The 19,036-nt window shown below is 44.3% G+C and overlaps 1 protein-coding gene across 1 annotated transcript in view; it reads right to left on the reverse strand.

The window, feature by feature from the left end:
• Positions 1–12,946, reverse strand: part of LOC306752100 (heparan sulfate glucosamine 3-O-sulfotransferase 3A1-like) — a gene marked incomplete at its 3' end in the record, with an annotated part of 29,498 nt that extends 16,552 nt beyond the window's left edge. The window contains exon 1 of the mRNA XM_079235801.1: positions 12,354–12,946. Coding sequence (XP_079091927.1) covers positions 12,354–12,913 — 560 coding nt within the window. The 5' untranslated portion in view covers positions 12,914–12,946. The remainder of the gene's footprint in view (positions 1–12,353) is intronic.
• Positions 12,947–19,036: the final 6,090 nt, after the last annotated feature.

Consider the following 19,036-nt stretch of genomic DNA (forward strand, 5'->3'; position numbering starts at 1 on the left):
GTTGGAGGGGAGGGGGGGCCCTTCTGCTGGATTTACGCCTTGCCACGGCCGACCCGGTTTAAAAGCCAGTTGGATGCAAGAAAGAGAGACGGGGACATAAGAGCAAAAACAGGGCGGTGAAAGAGAATATTCAATGCTGCTGCTGCTGCTGGCCTGAGCGGAAAATAATATGATGTAATAAATGGTATGTCAGAAACAGACCTGCCCACGACAGCCACTGAGTCTGAGCATGCATGCATGCGTGCGTGTGTGTGTGTGTGTTAGGGCCTCTCCATTAGCGCTCACATAACAGTTAGGGAGAGCAAACAAAGCACAGAATCATCAATGAGGAGCACTACAGCCGGGGCGAACCCTGGACGATATGAGCCTAATTACACACCGCTCCCTCGTAAGGGGCGATAAATCAATGCCGGCGGTGGATCCCAAACAAGAACAAAAATCAATACGGTTGCGTCTCAATGGTCGTAATGAGAATCTGGTTGAGGGCGAGGACTTTAAATCGGCCACGTATTGGCTCATTCCGGCGAGGTGTGAAACGCATGTTAAATTACAGTGCGATGATTATAAAGCACTAGAGGCGCTCTGACGCTCCGAATGTTAGCAGACGCTTTTGTAATCACAGTGAATGATGAATGAGTCATAATTAATACATGCTTACTGTCTTTTGTGATGGGGAGTGGTTACTAATGGCTGTGGTACATGGGAGGAGCCAGAGGGTCAATGTAGGAACAACATGTAAACTCATCAAACTTGTCTAAATTGTTTGTGTAATGAAATTACGGCCGCCAGGGAGGCCTGGGGGACATCAATTAAGCAGATAAGCACATGAAAATAAGTATTTGTTTATCAAATGTGCACGGTAAACACACAAAAACACAAAAACAGGAAGAGATTTTGAGATTTGAGGCTCCATAAATCGCAGTGACGAGCAATCAGGGTCACCGCTCTGTTCGCAGAGCGCTGTGAAACATGACTTCCTCTTCAGAGCTACAAACGGACGACATAATACATACATATATATTTATTTTGCATCATCATTTCCCGTCATGCACACATGGCTGTTTCCAGCCAGCATGCAAAATTAACTTTGGCTACGTTTCATGCACAAATGTAACGCTATCTTACCCGATTGCACTTTATCCAGCGACTCGTCTTTTTTCCGGGAGGCGGAAGAACGAGCAGGACCCGCAGTTTGGTGTGAGAACATTTTGGAGAGAGAGACGTCACTCAACGCAACCTTTATTACTAATTACGTGTTTTCAGTCTTTTACTAAAACAGTTTGACAGCAAAATTTAGCAGCTTTCTTGACTCTTTTTAAATTGATAAACATTATATGTGTAATTCTTGGCAAAACCGTATTTGTCTCTTGCCGTTGACTACCGGATATATTGCTTCTCTCCGTTGCAGACAGCAGAAAGATTACAGCGAATGCAACAAAAAGGTCCCTGACGCACTCGAACCAGAGACGCTGCAGTTCACGGTCAGTTCGTAACCTTTAAGTGTTTTTAGTTTTTCTTTTCACAGGTTACGTTTTATTTCGCTTTCGTCTCATTTTATTGTGGAAAGAAGTGCTGGAAACGCGATTTGGTGGTCAAATCTTGGCACAATGTACGGGGAGGTCTGTGGGCTCTGATCGAGCCGCGTGGGAGAGCCACAATGAGGCGAGGCAGGGCTGTTAATGGATGTGATCACAGCTTCCTGGTGAATAATGCAGCCCTGCTAATTGGCTGGATTAATAATTGATGCGTGTGAGGAGGCGGAGGAGGGAGGGAGCGGCAGTGGATCGAGAACGTGCCCCCGTCCTGATGGAGAGGACTTTGAGCGCTATATGTTGTACATGGGTCTGTGCCGGTGGCTCCAAATGACCCGCTTCCTCCTCCTGTTGACGATGGGACTGCAGGGGGAGGACGTGAGCGCGTGAGACGTAAATGTCAGAATAAACAATCGCCCTGACAGGATAATGATATAATGAGCCCCGGCCCCACCACATGTTTGACGGTTAAAATGACTCGGGTTCATGTCAAGTCCCACAGGCTCCCCAGTGTTGTTACACCCTCAGTCCAAACTGACCCAGAACTCGCCAGCTGCGTGAGACAAAACTGCAGAGAGGCGGAAATTTAGACGTAAAGAATAGATGTAGCAGGGTTCAGTTTTTTTTTGCTTGGCGATCCAGGAACTGACGTTCACGAGAGCTGATGGGAAGACGTAGCGGTGGAAGAAGAATGGGTCATTGGAGGGCGAGGAAAATAGATTTTAGCGTAAACGTGATTTACCCGCCGTTCTCGAGGTGTCGAGTTTCCTGAGGATGCATAAAACCTGCCCATAAAGACGTCCCGTCTCTTCGGGTTAACACCTTCAAACCACTGTTGTGCTCTTACAGGAAGCAATGGGATCAATATCTCAGGGCGTGTACAAAGGGTTTCGGGGGAATCCCCCCCAAAAAAGCTCAAGGGCTGCGGGACACAAAGGAACTGAACAAACAATGACCTGTAGACGATGAAGACCACACCTGTGTTGGTTTAATGAGGCTCTCGCCTCTGGTTTGAGCATCTGAACACACAACGTGTACCTTCAAGTTTCAGGATAATTCTGCACATGTTTGCTTTCAGACGATAAGATCGATACCATTTTCAACATTAAAGCTACTTAATACTAATAAACTCTCTATATCCAACCAATCAGAGCCGAGCGAGTGGAGGAGTCTCACACCTGTCAACAGCTGCGTTAAGAGACTCCTCCACTCTTATGCCACTAGAAGCCCTAAAAGCCTGATATTCTGCCAGAGTATCCGTCTCATGCACTACTGTCACAATATAGTGACAAACGTTTTTTTTCATTAAAGTTACTGATCGTAGCTTTGAGCATGAAGCTACAAGCAGGAGACGGTTATCTTAGCTTAGCGTTCTTTTACCCATCCAAAAGAGTCACAAGACGTAGTCATATCAAGCACATAATCTTCCGTAAAAATGTACTTTTTTTTTTAACACAACAGTCCACATGCTTTGCACCTCATACTTCTACCATTGCACATCAACATTTGGCTCATTCTTGCACAAACTGTACAGTAGCTCTTCCACTTTAAAAACAGATCTATTTATGCATCTTATATATTTTTCTCTTCTCCATTGTAATATTGCGCATTTTGGATTCTGCCCTGTATTTATCGTCATGCACCAAAGCACCAAGCCAAATTCTTTGTATGTGCAAACCTACTTGGCAACAAAACCGTTTCTGATTTCTGATTCTGGGTCCTCAATCTTTCAGATAAGCTAAGCTGCTGGCCGTAACTTCAAATATAAGATAGGAATATGAGGGTGGTATGTATCTCCTCATCTCGTTCTTGGCAAGAAAAGGGGAATATTTGTACGACTATGACATTTTCTTCACAGATGATTACAGAATTTTATTGCGAGAATGCGTCTTCTTATTAGGGCAGTGAAAAGCTTCTCCGGGATTTTGCATCCGTAATTTCTACTCCATGATTCATCTCTCACTTCTCTGTTGCCGGTCCATAACTGAGGAAATCTGTTCCCTGCTCCTCTCATTAACATGCAAATCCTCATCTTTAGGAGAAAAGATGATTAAAAAAAAGAAAAAGGAAGAAAGAGAAGCCCTTTTGTGCAACTCCAGAGCACTGAGGATGTTCCTTCCTGCTTCTATTAGCTGGACATGCTCCTCTGACAGCAATCTCCCTCCTGTCTAATGTACAGTCAGACCTAGTTACAGTAGCAATTACCAGCGTTCAGGTTAAGATTAATTGAATTACCGGGTGGCTTCGCTGCACTCCTCTGTGGGCATATCAATCACGGCCCGTGCGCTACACAGACCCTTTATCACCCTCTTCCATCTTTATGTGAAAAGACGCAGGCTGTGCTGTTGCACTCCATCTATCAATAATCTGGTCCGGCGTGGCAAACTCATTTTCTAACACATTCCCTCTCTTTAATCAAGCAGCCTGGCATTTCGGAGGTGGTTAGTAAAAGCTGTCCGCCATCTTTTCTCCGGATGAATTTAAACGTTAGAGAAAATTGAAGAAAATTGTGACGAACCTCGCTTGACTTGTGAGAAATCGCCCTGCACTCTGTGTGCGAGTCCACCGAGGGTTTGTGATACATTTTTTGCTGATCATTTGTAAAGAGAAATCCTCCCATTGAGTCCTCTGAATGGCTCTTTTGTGCCATGCAACCTTTCAAACCTAAAGTACAATAGACTGTATTAAAGCATTTTGTTTGAACAGCTGGACCTGTACTTGAGGAACCAGGTAGCTCTTCAGAAACCACACATACAATGGATCTGCGGTGCTTCTGTTTGAATAAAAAAAAACACCCCTCAAGGCAGATTAAATGCCACTCTGTCATTCTCCCTCCATTCACCACCTCCATTATTAGCTATTTTAAAAAATTGTGCGGGATTTCAAGTCCTGCTCTATAGCGCTGCCAAACCGCCTAATCTTCAGCATGTTTTATTTCCCTCATCGCCGCCATGCGACTCTTTGTTCGTCATCTAGCAGGAATACACAGAATACACTGGATGTGCAAGTGCTGAAAGCTGGAAAATAACATCTGAAGGAAATAATGTGTTGGCCTCTTTGTCGGCCCCGCCAAACAAATGCCAATCCCTCATTTCAGATGGACTCCAAGAGCCTCCGCGCACACGCACGTATACGCTGGCGCGCCTCGAGCTGAGCTGCAGTGTAAACTCTGCGTTTTTTGCATGGAGACAGAGGTTGGGCAGTCAAACGGAGGTTGTGCCGGAGGTGCCGTCTGGCGGAGCCCCGGGGCGGACTCTGCCAAGGCGACTGGCACATGCTATGCCCCGATGGAACAAGAGGGAAAAGGGATGTTCGGTGCCATCCTTTTGCCACACAGGCAGCTGCAGATAGCACACATGGCAGAGTGTGTCAGAGTCCGTGCCTTTAAGCACAGCAGCAGAGAGGGAAACAATCCAGTGTTTGTCCGGTAAGCCTTACGAAAAAAAAAAAGGGAAAAAAAGCCCCTTGAAGAGAGAGAGAGAGACTTTCCTGCTGAGTGAATGGAAGTAAAGGGCTGGAAAGATGAACCTCCAACTTCCTCGAGTAGTAAACACTTGAGTGTTTTTTCTTCTCTAATTTTACAGGGAATTGAAATACAGGACGGAGTTGTGTGCCAGGCATTTTCTTCTTTTTTTCTTAAATATGCGGCACAAGTATTTTAAAGAAAACATCGCAGTTGGAACGGAAAAATGGAGGACCCAAGAGGAGAGAGGGCTTCCTTCTTTTTATTGGTTCCCAGGCTTTCCATAGCTCTGGTTCTCCCTCTCCTTCTGTCTGTCTCTGTCTTTTTCTCTGGTGGAAAATATGGAGGGCTCCCTGTCCTGTGATAAAGCTGTTGCCTGCGAGATGGGGAAGAGAGATCCATCACGCCGAGGCGTTGGTTTAGCCTGCCAATCCGCACCACGGAGGGCTGTAACGCGTACATGCTCCGTCCATGCATCATTTACCGAGCCCTTCTGTGCCCAAATAGCATGGGTTTGGCGGCACGTTTCTGAAAATCCTCAAGCACTCTCTGGCAAATCCTCTGAACCTCTTGATATGCGCAAACTCTGGGGGTTGTTTCGCGGTTTGTTTGTGAGGGAGCTGCAACCGTCTTGTCCGAAGCCCCTTGACTCGCCAGTGCCAAATGATAGGGTTACAGTCTCTCTTTGTTTGTGGAGGGATAACACTTAACTTCCATCAACCTTGGACTGCCAAGAAGGAGAAAAACTCAAAACACACAGAGGAACATAAATACAGCACGGGAAGAAAAATTGCAAACACGATTCTTTTCTTTTTTTTTTCTTCATTTAAGTCGTACTGCTCATAAAGCGCCCGAAGGCAGAGCTGCTGTGATGTTAGAAAACATTACCTGCCGGGTTTCCATGAAGTTCAAAGAAAATAAACACCGTTGACATTCATGGGCATTGCTTGAAAACCACTAAACTGGTAAAAGGGCGTCAGGTATATCACGAAAAAAATAGCGAGCATGCAGCCCCAAAGCGAATGTCTTGAAAAAGGTCAAACATCTCAACTTCAGAGACGACAGGACGATAGAAACGATTGCGGCGAAATTCACAGAGCGATGTATTTTTGTACAGCGAGGGACAATAAAAAAAAGTGACCTCAAATACTCTTTTGAAATACGAATCCCAGAATAAATGCTACATAATGTATGGGCTAATACCTCATAAAAAAGAGGCCAACAGCTGCTAAGCCGAACGGGCCTGAGATACGACGGGGTCAAACAGGTTGCTGACTAGTGTACACAGAAACCCAAAAGTGAATAAACAACACAATCCTAGAAACAATGTAACCCGATCCTAATGTTACAGTACCATCTGCTGGCATTGTGAACTCTGAGGGTGGCACATTCTGTGGCAGCCCTCTGAGTGACCCTCCTGTGCTGTGATCAATCACACTCCCCTTTCTGCACATGTTCATCAAAGCTGAGCCGGGGGGGTTCCTGATCCCAGAGGCAACAAAATATGTGCATTAAAGTAAACCGGCTAGCTTCCATCGCCTCGCTCGGTTACAAGACGTCCGGCGAGCAGGCTCTTATTTTAGGTGCGTCAGGTGAAAACATCAGGTGTGAGCGTCTGGTGGGGATCCAGGTGGTGTCTGCAGAGCACCCTGCACCTGCTGCCTGTCCTCACTCACCCATCGGGGGGAGGGGGGGGGCAGATTCCCAGCATGCCAGAGGGCAGCTGCTGACAGGCACTACTTTGGACAGTCCCCTCCAATGCTATCTGCCTCCCCTGCACGGGGGGCCTCCAAGGGTCAGCTGCTAAGGGCATGCAAAGATGTCGGTGGGGGTGGCGGAGGTCAAGGAGTTGGCAGGGTGGGTTGCATGCCTTCAGCAGGAGGTGAGCGTCCCGGTTTTACAATTATACTCCCCGATAATCACTTTCACAATCCAAAGGCAGCTCGGGCCTCACGCTCAGGAGGTCTCTGGCGATCACGTTACGTCCGCTTGCGTGAGCAACCCTCCACAACCCCCGACCGTGACCTCTCCACCCCGGTCCGCTCTGCTCCACCTGCCGTCCGCAAAACCTGCCCCCATGTTAGCAGATGCAGGGGAAAAAACAGAGCCACCTAACGCTCTTTTCGATTATTATAAATTCACTCTGCACAAAAAGGCATTTTAGTTCACTTTCCAGTCGTGTCCTGTGAAGAGATCCTTTTTTTGTAATCCAAGTTACAAGTTTAATGAGTACATGCAAGACTTTGCCAAAGACGGTTTATTTTGGAACGGACTTCATTTAAAACGTGAAGGTAGACCTGCATGTTTTTATGTACTGGGTAGTATATAAAAGCTCACCTTTTCCGAAATAAGCCCCGTTCCCACATCCTGTTTCATGACGAAGCAGGTCTAACTGCATTAGAAAGTTACCTTTCAAAAGCCGTTTCTCAGGACCATTAGGAGTATGTCATAGGCCGCTTGCTATTTTCCAATATAATGTCAAAACAGGCTGAACCAATCAGGGGGATCAATCGGGGGAAACGGGGTTGAATCGGTTTTCAACATCTCAACTGTGTCCTGGAGAAAAACTAAAACAAATGGCTCTCTGCTAAGCCTCATTGCCGAGTCCACGGAGACACATATTTAAGGGTTTGCACACTCAGACACATAATACCAGCAAGAAAAAGAAAAAACTCACGTTCATATTTTTTGGCTGATATGGTTTTATAAATCCAGACAGGCGGGTGACTTATTCTTCGAGTCGGCATACAGTGTGGTGCGAAGGGGAGCGGGGTGGTGGAAACTATTTTGAACTCTATATCGCTGTATTTAAAATGCCGTGGAACATGTCATTCCTGTATTCCAGGCCGGGTTACATGCAAGGGCAGCAGCAGCGAGCGCCAAAAGCCCATTGGAGTTTTCATGCTCACATAAATGCGGACAAGTAGTATACGCTCGGTTTAATCTGGCCTCTCCTTCCAGCTGGTGTGCGGTTTTGTCATGACAACCCGGTGCAATAAACAATGTGCAGACGCATGTTACTACTTGTTTTGTGTGCTGTAGCCCAACAGGTCACAATTATACAGTAGGAACAGAGGGTTGAGAGATGCACGGGTGGCATTTGGAGCGACTGCTTCGACGACTTTACCGCCCCAGAAGACAGTAAAGTAATTTCTTCACTATTAACATTGAGCCTCTCCCCTTTTTTTTGGAGTTGTGTCACGCTTTCCACCGGTCCGCCAAACCTCTCCACACTCAGGATGACAAGTGAAACGTCAGGCAGCACGCGGATAAGGCCAGAGTTTAAACTGTGCCACCCAATTCATTGACACACACTCTAAACACGGCCAAAACGTATGAGAAATTGGACGTCGGCCTCATTTCAAATGCTGGGAATTCAGCAGCTTTTCACCGACAGCGCTCGACAAATGTGTCTTTATTTTCTTTCTTTTTTAAAGTTGTGTAAAGAAACCCGACCGGGTAGCCTAATGTAGGGGGAAATGCAAAACACTAATGAAGAAAAGAAAAAAAAAAGATGTATTCATGTAATTCAAACACAGATCGGGTTCGTATTATTATTATTCCACATATTTACATCTGGATCTGTATTTGTGTAAGAGAACAAAAAAAAAAAAACTATCTTTGATTTTGTTCTATCGAGCCGTCCTGCCGCGAGACCGATGTACGGCACAGAAACACAAATCAAATCGTCACCGCCGCTTTCTAACACAAATCCCCGCTGGGTCACTGCTTTTATGATCGAGTCGTTTTTTATTACCATTACAGAACGTCCTTTCAAATAAAGCCAGCTTTACAAAGAGGGAAACCCCTAATTTAATGTGCTTTTTTTGTATTTTCTTTTCTTTTCGTTTGATTTATCGCGGCTTTAACATTTTAGGAGGAGCTGAAATGGATCCACGAACTCTGATCAACTTACACAAATGACTTTCTGACACATAAACCTTTTTATTTCCTGTATTTTTTATTTTTTTTCTCAAGTCAAAGCTGAGACTCACCAAAAGCCTGGTTGAGTTGAATGCGTACTTCTGCGCTGAGGACCGCTGTGTTTGTTTGCATCTCGATAAATGTGTGTGTGTGGCGGAGTTGGTGGCACATTGCCCTTGTGTTTAACGGGTCACACATGTTTTTATGAAGGATAATTAACCCATTAAGGGATCTGGTGAGGACTAATCCAACCGGTCTGCAGACATCAAACACAAACTGCGGCCGGGTCTAGACAGGTGAAAGCTGGGCGTTCGGTAACCCAAGTCGACCAAAAACACAATACTGACTACTCTGTTGCACGGACCTCTGCTTTAGTTCACAGTGTTTGTGCTTGACCTCCTTGTTCGCTCCCAGTGTCCATTTCCACAACAAAAGCCTAACAGGTTGTATGTGATTATACGGATACACCGCTGAGAAATGTGCAGTGAAATGTAACACTGACGGCCGGGTGTTGGTTTCCCGTTTGACAAAAGGCCCGAATCCACTGAAAGTCTCCGGAAGAAGAGCGGCATTTTATTCAGGGAGTTGAAGTTATATTCATAGATGAAAGAACAACACTTAAAAAGAAGAAAAAAAGGAAAAAGAGGAAGAAACGATTATATAAAGTTGTGACCAAGATTTGAATAAATGCAGATGGTGGAACAGAATTTCACCCCAACTATTTTGAGTCTTAGTGCACATAAAAGTGGAGCTAAAAGTTTAAAGCTACCAATGTTTCATGCTCTGACAACCGTGCTGTCAAAACGGGACATTTTATCCTCCTCAATAAATCACAGATTCTTTTGCATCATGCTTTTTGGGTGTGCGGCGGACTTATTCGGGGCAGTTGATGGAAAGTCCCGTCACGAGTCAGACAAGTATAACTCTGAGAAAGCTGGGGGAAAAAAGAGTCGCATCGAGAGCTTAGAGGTGTTACCGTACACTGCACATTCCCATCGGGACGCGGAGACGAGGGATTCGGTGCCGAGGACACATATCGGCCCCGACAATAAACAAAGAGTCTCCCGAGACGGAGGCTGCTACGTTTTAAAGTATTCACTGCCGCTAATGAAAGGATTCGCATAATTAAAGCAAATTGGACACGGTGATTAGTCACAGAAAATCTGGCCTTGTTTCGCACAGATACCAACTGATTTCTATTTTATTTTTAAGGACAGTATTACCAAGTATTCTGCATGTACTGGAATCATTGAGCTGCTTCTTAGCATTTGAGAGTTTGTTTTTAAAACTTTGCCAACATGTTTAAAGTGTGCGGCCCACGGCAATCTTAAAAGCATCGATACAGTAACTGTGGCTCCGAGGTTGAGTCGGGAAAAAGTTAAGCGGATGCCATCAGACTGATATCCTGGGTTTCCACAAGCACTTTTTGGGGGCATCAGGCCAACGACTTCAAACGAAAGCGACTCAATCAAAAGCTTCCGCGAACGCCATCGACGGGAAGACTCTCAGACGCTGTCGAGGAGAGCCGACAAGATGGACTCCTGCAGAGAGGGCCGCGCTGTTGAAACAGTTATTTATTCCTCTTCTCAATTCAAGGGTCCTTCTGTTTTAAATGGGACAGCTTTAAGGGGGGAACCGGCACTAAGGTCTGTCCTCGGAGGCACGGTCCAAATTCCAGAGAATCTTGGCAACTCCTCGGGATAGATGGGACCCTCATGGATATAAAACCCCACAATGGATGAATAGGTAAACAGAAGGGTGTGAAAGAGTGATGGCGAAAAGAGAATGTTCACTCTCAGAGAGGCACAAAGAGGGAGGTGTGTGAGTGGGAGATGGGAGAGAGCCAGAGCGTTTGGGGGAGAAGAGGGGGAGAGCGAGGAGGGTCTTGGTGGAGGAGGGGTTGTCAGCGAGGGAGAGTAAAAGTTTTGTTTCCAGGCTTTTAGAGGGTGCTCTGTTTGGTGTTAACTCAATCAAAAGGTGAATTATACCTCCTGAGACACTCAGGTAACCTTTCATTATGGCCCTAATCCCTCTTAATAACAGAGCTGCAATGTCGGCAATGCCCCATTAGAGACGGGGAACCGCTGAGGGAGAGAGCCATTATTCCCCACAGGCCTGTGTGGAAATGTGAACACACAACGCTCACTCACACACACTCGCAGTGACAGATGAAATCAATCACAAATTCGACTTGAGCGAGGTGAACGCGGCATACTCCTCCATGCGGGCATGGAGACGTCGGAGGGGAGTACATGTGTGTTTATATGGGGGGCAGTTTCTCAAAAATGTTAAGCAAATTAAGACTGAAACTGCCTCATTGGATTAATAGCATCGACGACACACTTTTGCTTTTGACCTTCAAAGTTGGTTTTATAAACCACGCAATATAAAAACTGTTTGATGCACTAAATAGATTTACTCATGATGCAAAAAAACATTGGCAAACTTTTGTCCTGTTGTAATTTAACTGCAGTAAAATATTCTCATTCCAACTTTTGTTAATTCATTTTGCACTTTTTTTAAAGGGTCGGCATGTCACAGCATTAAGTCTGGCTTTTAAGAAAAGAAAAAACTGCTCTACCATATAGATTAGCAGCTCCAGGAAGAGTTTAGCTTACTTGCAAATGGAAATGGACATAAACAATATAAATAAATGTTAATATTAATTTGAAACAAGTACGATTAGGGTCTAATTTTAATGGCACAAATGGGTTTCAAGAAAATGCAGAAGAACTTAAGTAGAAAAGTGATGCTGTCTGTGTACTGAGCAATACTTATCACAGACATTACAGTGTTAATATTAAATAAAGTTTAATAAAATAAAAATGTGTTATAACAAATTGTGCAGAAACTTGTTTGAGGTTTAACACGCAGATGTTATGTAAGGCATTAATGTTTCAACAGAGAGAAAAATAAGTAAATTGGCACTTTAATTTAATTGGACATACTTAGCATTCGTCCTTGTCTTATTTCCCAGCCTAATCGAGCTGTAACCCGTGACTCCACTCCGGTCCTGACCAGAGCAACTTGAAGGCAGTCAACCCGAAAATGTGCAACAAAATGAGCAACCCGATAACATCTAATGAAAGCAGGCTTAATGCAGCGTCATAAATCAACAGGCAGCAATACTTCTCAAGTTGAGACGTTAAATAAAGAGCTCTGGGTAGTGTAGACTAATCGTTATCAGTGATGAAGTAGACACAATTTTAAAAAAAAGTTGGATAAACACAATTTATCATTATGGCAATTTAATTAATGACTACTAAAAATATACAGAAGTTCAGCCTGCTGAGAGGGGCATTAATTCATGTAATCTCTACAGCTACATCAGTTTCATTGTATGCATATTATTAATTAACGCTAAATATGTTTGAAAAAGTGTTTAAATTCTGAGTTTCTGCCCCCTTGAATAATCTAATTATGTCCATATTCACCTGTACCACTCCAGCCCGTTCTCGTAGTTGCGGTCGAAGAAGTGCGGCTCCGCTCCCACGGCTCTGATGTCCGGGTGCACCCGGAGGAACTCCAGCAGAGCCCGGGTGCCTCCTTTCTTCACCCCGATGATGAGCGCCTGGGGCAGCTTCTTGCTCCCCTCCCCGAGCGGACTGAGTTTACCTGCGAACCTCGGCGACACTCTCCTGGAGGACGCAACTAAATCCGGAGGCGGCAAGATGAAAGACTCCTCTGGCGGCTCCGAGACCTGCCGCGCGCGCTCATCCGCGAGGACCCGCGAGGAGCGCCTGGCGGCCCCGTAGCCCGTCAACTCGGACCCGGCGGTCCATTCGTACGCCGGTCTTTTAGTCCTCGGCGACCTCGAGTCCTCGAAGAGCCCCGCGGCCCGGCGGGAGGACGCCCTGACCGGCGAGGGGCTGCAGCGGTCGGCGAGGCAGTGCAGGAGGAAGAGGGAGGTGAGGAGGGAGCACAGCATGACCGCCGCTTTCCTGAAGATGCCTCGGGACGGGGGGTCCAGTTTACTGATGCGGCTAAAAGCCATACCGGTCCCTGGGTGGTCGGTGCAGGAGCCACAGCCATGCTAGGCACACATTATTGAGTCTTTTTGCCATGAAGAAACCGGGGAGTGAGTCTTCATCCACAGTGCGCTGAGGATAGCACCGTCTGTCTCCTCCACACACTCCCCGCAAAAAAAGGAGAGAAAAAAAAAGATACCTGCTGCTCACAGGTGAGAAAGAAAACGCCCCACAACCGGCAGGAAAGAAAATAACAGCACGCAGGTGCGCGTGCACCGATTTCTGCACTCAGGTGTTGAACTCTCTGCTCTTCCTCCCTCGCTGTGTGCAGGATGCCACCACGAGCCCTGATGTGCCACCCGCACGTGTATAGAGTTGTAAACTTGTCTCGCATGTCAGGATGCTTGACTGGCATCTTTTTCTGGCCAATGGGATGAAGACAAGAAGCGGACAGGAGCCAATGATACTCCAGGTGGGCGGGACCACTGATGCACAGATCATCTCAGGCAAATTAGAGGGGGCTCTTCATGCACAACATAAAGTTGTGAGGTGACGGGTAATGCTGCGTAGACACAAACTAAAATACACACTACCATAATTAACAAAGAGACATGACACACACATGTTTGCAAGCATTGAAAAAGCAGACGAACATACATATTCAGTACATTTATTTCATTAATTTAAATTGTATTCCCCCGAGATCAACATTTTTTGTTTTAATCGAGACATTTTCACAAAATTGAACATATACAGCATAAGCATATAAATACACTGAAAATGAAACGCACCATAATAGAAAAACACATACTTCTCAGTTGTAGCAGCTTGGTTCGAGATGCCAAAACTCTAAAATTATTCCTCCGATTTTCAAAACACTCGGGGTGGCGGGGCCATTTCTCCAAAATGCAGCTGAAGTCAGGCCACCAAAGAAGATGCCCTCCACCACGAACTCTTGTTTTTACGACACGCAGCAGAACAAAAACAGTGAAATAATGATAACGGGGCACATTATTCCTTTACAAGTGAACAAGAACAGAACCAAATGTTTCACATCTGCTCCTGTCTTTTGGGTATTAGCATGAGAATGTGCAGGCAGTGCTTCAATGCTGCACAGCTCACTGCTCGAGAAAGAGGATGGAGACCTCAACACTGGGCTACATTGCCAGTGCCAGATGTCCCCCCATGTTGTCCAAACAATACAAGGGGGTGTCCCGCATTTAACAAATCACACCCCGTGTCTTTTCTCTGTCCCGACCCCCTCGAACCCACTGTGATGACACACAACCAGCATTCCCTCACAGAGGTCAAAATGGCTTCACACGCCTTCTTATCGGAGACAACTAAAGTAAAAATAATGCCGTAATTCTCTTTTCAATTCGTGACAAATTAAATGCGGTGCAGGATAAAGCGCTCGCACGCTTTATTCATTTATTTATGTATTTAAACAGTTATGAAAGCTACAATAATAGAGTGTCCTGACCTCTGGGTCTGGAGCCCCTACAAAGGTCACAAGATATATCTGATGGGTCAGACATGATTAACGTGAAAGGGCAGAATCCAAAATGAATGTCTTCCACACATAAGAGTGTTTTTTTAGATTTTTTTTTTTTAAATAGTGGATAGTTTACCTCAATGGTGGAATAAATACTTCCTTTAATAAGTAAAAGTTGTAGTACTGCATTATAAAAATATGCGGTTACAAGTACCAGTCAAAGTTCTTTTACTGAAGAATGGACACTTTCTGAGTGTTATTTAATTATATATTAATATTATTTGAATGTTTTCTTCACGCACTATATGGTACAGAAAGTATTCAGATCCTTTCCTAAAGTAAAAGTAAAAACACTGCAATATAAAACTACTTAAAAAGTAATATTAAATAAATGTAGGAAAATGCCCCCCGTAAATTATGGTATATTATCAATATTGATGCATTAATGTGGAAGCAGAATTGTAATGTTGCAGTTGGTCGAGGTCGGGCTACTTTTTAATATAATATATAATGTTTAATAGAATATAAGATTCCCTGCTTCAATTGATAACAAACAGGATATTATATAACGAATACTGTTCGGTAGCAATCTTCAAGCAATGTGTCATTTTTCATAAAATGATCATCTGCTTTGAAAGCTAAGACAATGTTTACAAAGTTTTAAATGAAATATAATGGAATAAAAAGTATATTTGAGAACCTCAAAAGTCTTTCGCCCACTGATTGCTCCCCTCAAAACGAGACATAAACATTCGTGACGAGGGGCCGCCGATAAAGATCATTGATTAGTCCACCAGCAGATCTTTGAGCGACTTACCCATTTTCAGCCGGGTTCAGTGTCTGTGCAGCGACACGTATACTTCCTCGGCGAAAAAACAGCATTTAGTGTGTAATTACACACCCAGACATTTGTGCCTTTAGAAAAAAATGTGCAAGCAGTCTCGAAGGCATGTAAAAACGTAATTCCGCTTTCATCTTCGCCATTTATCCAAATTGCAGCACTATGGTTACACTTACGCAGCCTTTTTGGAATCCTGGATGCAGAGTTGGGGTTTTAAGTTTAAAGGGAGCACACAACACAAACTGTTTATTATACTTTAGAATATAATCTTGAGTTTTCTTTGCATATTGAATATATTCCCAGGGCATGCCATGGGAAAGCAAACACGTTGCCCAGGCCAAAACCAAAATAGGGAGCGGCCGAATTGTCCGCATCTGATTGTTGTTTTCATGGAAATGTAAAAACCATACCTAGACTTGTGCATTCATTCTCTCAAATGCAACATCACCAGCGAGAATACAGTCATGCAGAAACTGTTTCCATTGCGGAGCCGGCCAAGTAGTTAGACTGGGTGTCTCAGCCATGCACATCATTTCTAGACAGGTTTATGAACTGAGGTTTGGGAGCTGTCAGTTTGGAGGAGACATCTTTACTGCCAACATAATGGCTTTATGTTTCTCGACCCGAAATCTGTGGCGATAAAATATTTTTATTTTCGGTACAATATTCATCTTTTCAGCTTTGAATGCCCAGCCCCTAAAATTGATGCTATTGAAATATTGTCCCCCCCCAAAAAAAAGAAAGAATAAAAAGGCACAATGCTCCATGGTTAGAAACAGATGCAGCTAGTAAAAACAAGATTTACACATGGAAATTGTATGGATATAATTTACGACATGTTCCGTGCCTGAACTAAGATCAGCGTCACAAATTTCCACACAAGCCGGGCAGCTCCTTGGCTCCAGACGTTCATCTCCTAAAAACATCTCATTTTGAGAAAAATTGAAATGGCGTTGCCCACTTCAGAGCTCAATTAGGTATGTTAGTAGGAACTTAAGAAAACTAAAACATATACAGTACAACACCACCCAGATGGCAATAAAATATCTTCAAAAAATACATTCAGATGCAACTGTTAAAAAGTCCTTGGCACACGACCTGTTAATGGCATTAGAGAATACATGCAAATGTGAAACACTGTATTTACACATACGTGCATGGTGCCTGAGCAATGACTCAATGTTTTACTGAAACAGGGTGTTGTTTTTTTTCTCAGCAAGGGGAAATGTACTTGTTCTATATACACAGCTGTCGGCCATTCATTGAGGTTGGGTTCTTCTGCTTCATTGGCAGGCCGTGCGCCGAACAGGAAGGGTCTCTATTGAGCACGGAAACCCAAATAAATGGTGCTCTTAATCAGATTAATGCTCATCTGAAGTGGGCTGTTTCTCTAAATAGTCTCAAAAATGTCAGCATACAGCCAATTTGTAATACGCACACATGCAATTACGATCCATTCATCAATGCTTTGTCTGAAGATTTGTGTTTGCTGATGTCTGCCGGAAGCAGCGGAGGAGGAGATGTCACGAAATGATGAGCGTTGTGTCTTTTTTTAATTGGTAGGGCGCTATAATTTAGTTTATATGTAGTTGATGCATGTTATAATATTTTCAAGGGTAAGTAATTGCCTTGAAAGATCGTTTTATAATACGTTTAAAAACCTGATTCCACAGGCTACGCTTCAAAGCAACAGGGCGATTAATTCATGCGCACATCGAGGTGAATACGTTCCAGATTAAACAACCTTCTGACGCAGTGTGTGTGTGTGTGTGTGTGTGTGTGTGTGTGTGTGACGCCAAAGCGTGCAGCTTGTGTGTGCTGAGTTCACATCTCGTGTCACATTCCTTCCTCCGAGAGGCAGCAGGATGCAGCTGATTGTGAGAGAGGCGGAGAGGGAGGCGGCGTTCCAGTTGGAAGGTTGTGTGTCCATCTCCATGGGCCGGGACTCAGGTTTAAAGACAAGAGCTCGTGTAGAAAGAAAAAAAAGGTCAATGGCTCCCGTGGCTGGCTGCGTGGCATCGTAAAACCAGAGGGCAATTGTCCAAATGAATCTGTAAATGCACTTGGTACAAGAACAATAATGTCACGGTGTCTTTTAGTCACTAAAGTATGAAGCAGCCTTTAAATGCTCCACATGGAGCTGCACATCTAGATTGTTTTAACAGGAGATGAATATTCAACATGTATTCCTCCGGAAAAGTTGGTTTCATTCCTCAGTGTCATCGTGTGGGCGTGGCCTCGCAACAAAGCACACAACCCCAACAGCTGTCATCAGATTCAGATTCAAATATTGCTAAATCCTGATTGGTGCACAGACGTATACAGAATACAGAAATATCTATATAGATATATGTTTGACTAATTAGTCTAACATTGGTAGAAAATGTTGTTCATGAAGGACCTCATCCCTCAGGGTGTTTATAGTGGTTCTCAAATGGAGATACTAGTACCGCTGTGGGGTACTTGAAGGCACCCCAGGGGGTACTTAAATATTACAAAAGTATATAAGAGATTACAAAAATGTATATTTAAAATTAGCATGAATAAATAAAAAACTTTAAAATTGGTTATTTAATAAATATTCTATAATATAAGTGTAAGTTATTGTATATATTCTATATTAAATCAGACACTGATGGCACAGCGCTGTGTATTACATTGTTTTTTCAACCAAAAATGCTTTGCACTGGTTAGGGGATACATCACTGTTGAGAACCACTGGACTAGAGAGGATATGATTTTTGAGGAATTAATTCCACCAAAATGCAAAATACTCTCCTCCGAATATTATATTTCTATGGCATTTGTTATGAAATGGAAGAATGTGAAGGAGTCAGTGCTGCCAGATCGGACTGGTTCAACCACCTTTGATGATGTTTTTTTGCAGGGCTGGCAGGGGAAATCTGGGCTGCTTTTGGCAACATTTGGCCGTTTTTTTTTTTTTGCATTTCATTTTAGGAACATTTGATAGACATGAGCGGTGTTCAATTGTTGTTCGGGATAAGAAGACCACTTACTTTGACGTCAAGCTCATTGACATTGACGAGGCCATTTGTGTTTTAGGTTGTCTGACTGCAATACCCTACTTATTATTTGGTTATTTGATACATATATGAAGCTTTGTGCGCTGATGATGTGTTTTCTATTGGGCATGTAGTGGTTTGTGGCACGGTTATGATTTGGCCGTTTTTTCTTCTTGAATTGGATTGGTTTTAAGTCGGGATTGGGCTGGAAACTGTGAATAGGATCTGGGAAACGCTGAAAGCAGTAATAAAGTAAGCCGACTTGGTTCGGACCACGGAGCCTCCGCGTTGCTTTGACAGACACACTTTAAATTCAACATGATCACACTGTCCTTTTTGTCACAGGCTGCAGGATGAGATAATCGCATCGATACACAAAGGAGATCAAATGCACACCGTATTGACCTTTTGACCCTGTGCGTCGCCTGGGACGAGGCCAAACCGTGGAGATGGCGTCGGGGTGATATGGGATTGATATTGGCGTCCAGCGCAGATGACGCCTCACATGTGAGCCCATTAGAAGCCCCGCTGGTGCACGTGTTCATTAAAAAGCAATATGTGGAAGTCTGATCTGCCATTTCCTGCTAGATGCGTATCTGCTCCTATACATCCAAGGAAGACGGCGAGGCTGCGGGTTGTTTTAGCCGCCGCAGAGCAGCGCAATCACAAAAACGCAGATCCTCCAACTGTGAGTTCAAATTAACCATGTTGCAAACAGAGCCTGAAATTGTGTGGGATTAAGGGGTTAGGGGGCCTGCAATCTGGCCAGGACATCTTCACGCTGTTTGCT

This window comes from Taurulus bubalis (genome assembly GCF_910589615.1).
Source record: "Taurulus bubalis genome assembly, chromosome: 2".
Taxonomy (NCBI): Eukaryota; Metazoa; Chordata; class Actinopteri; order Perciformes; family Cottidae; genus Taurulus; species Taurulus bubalis.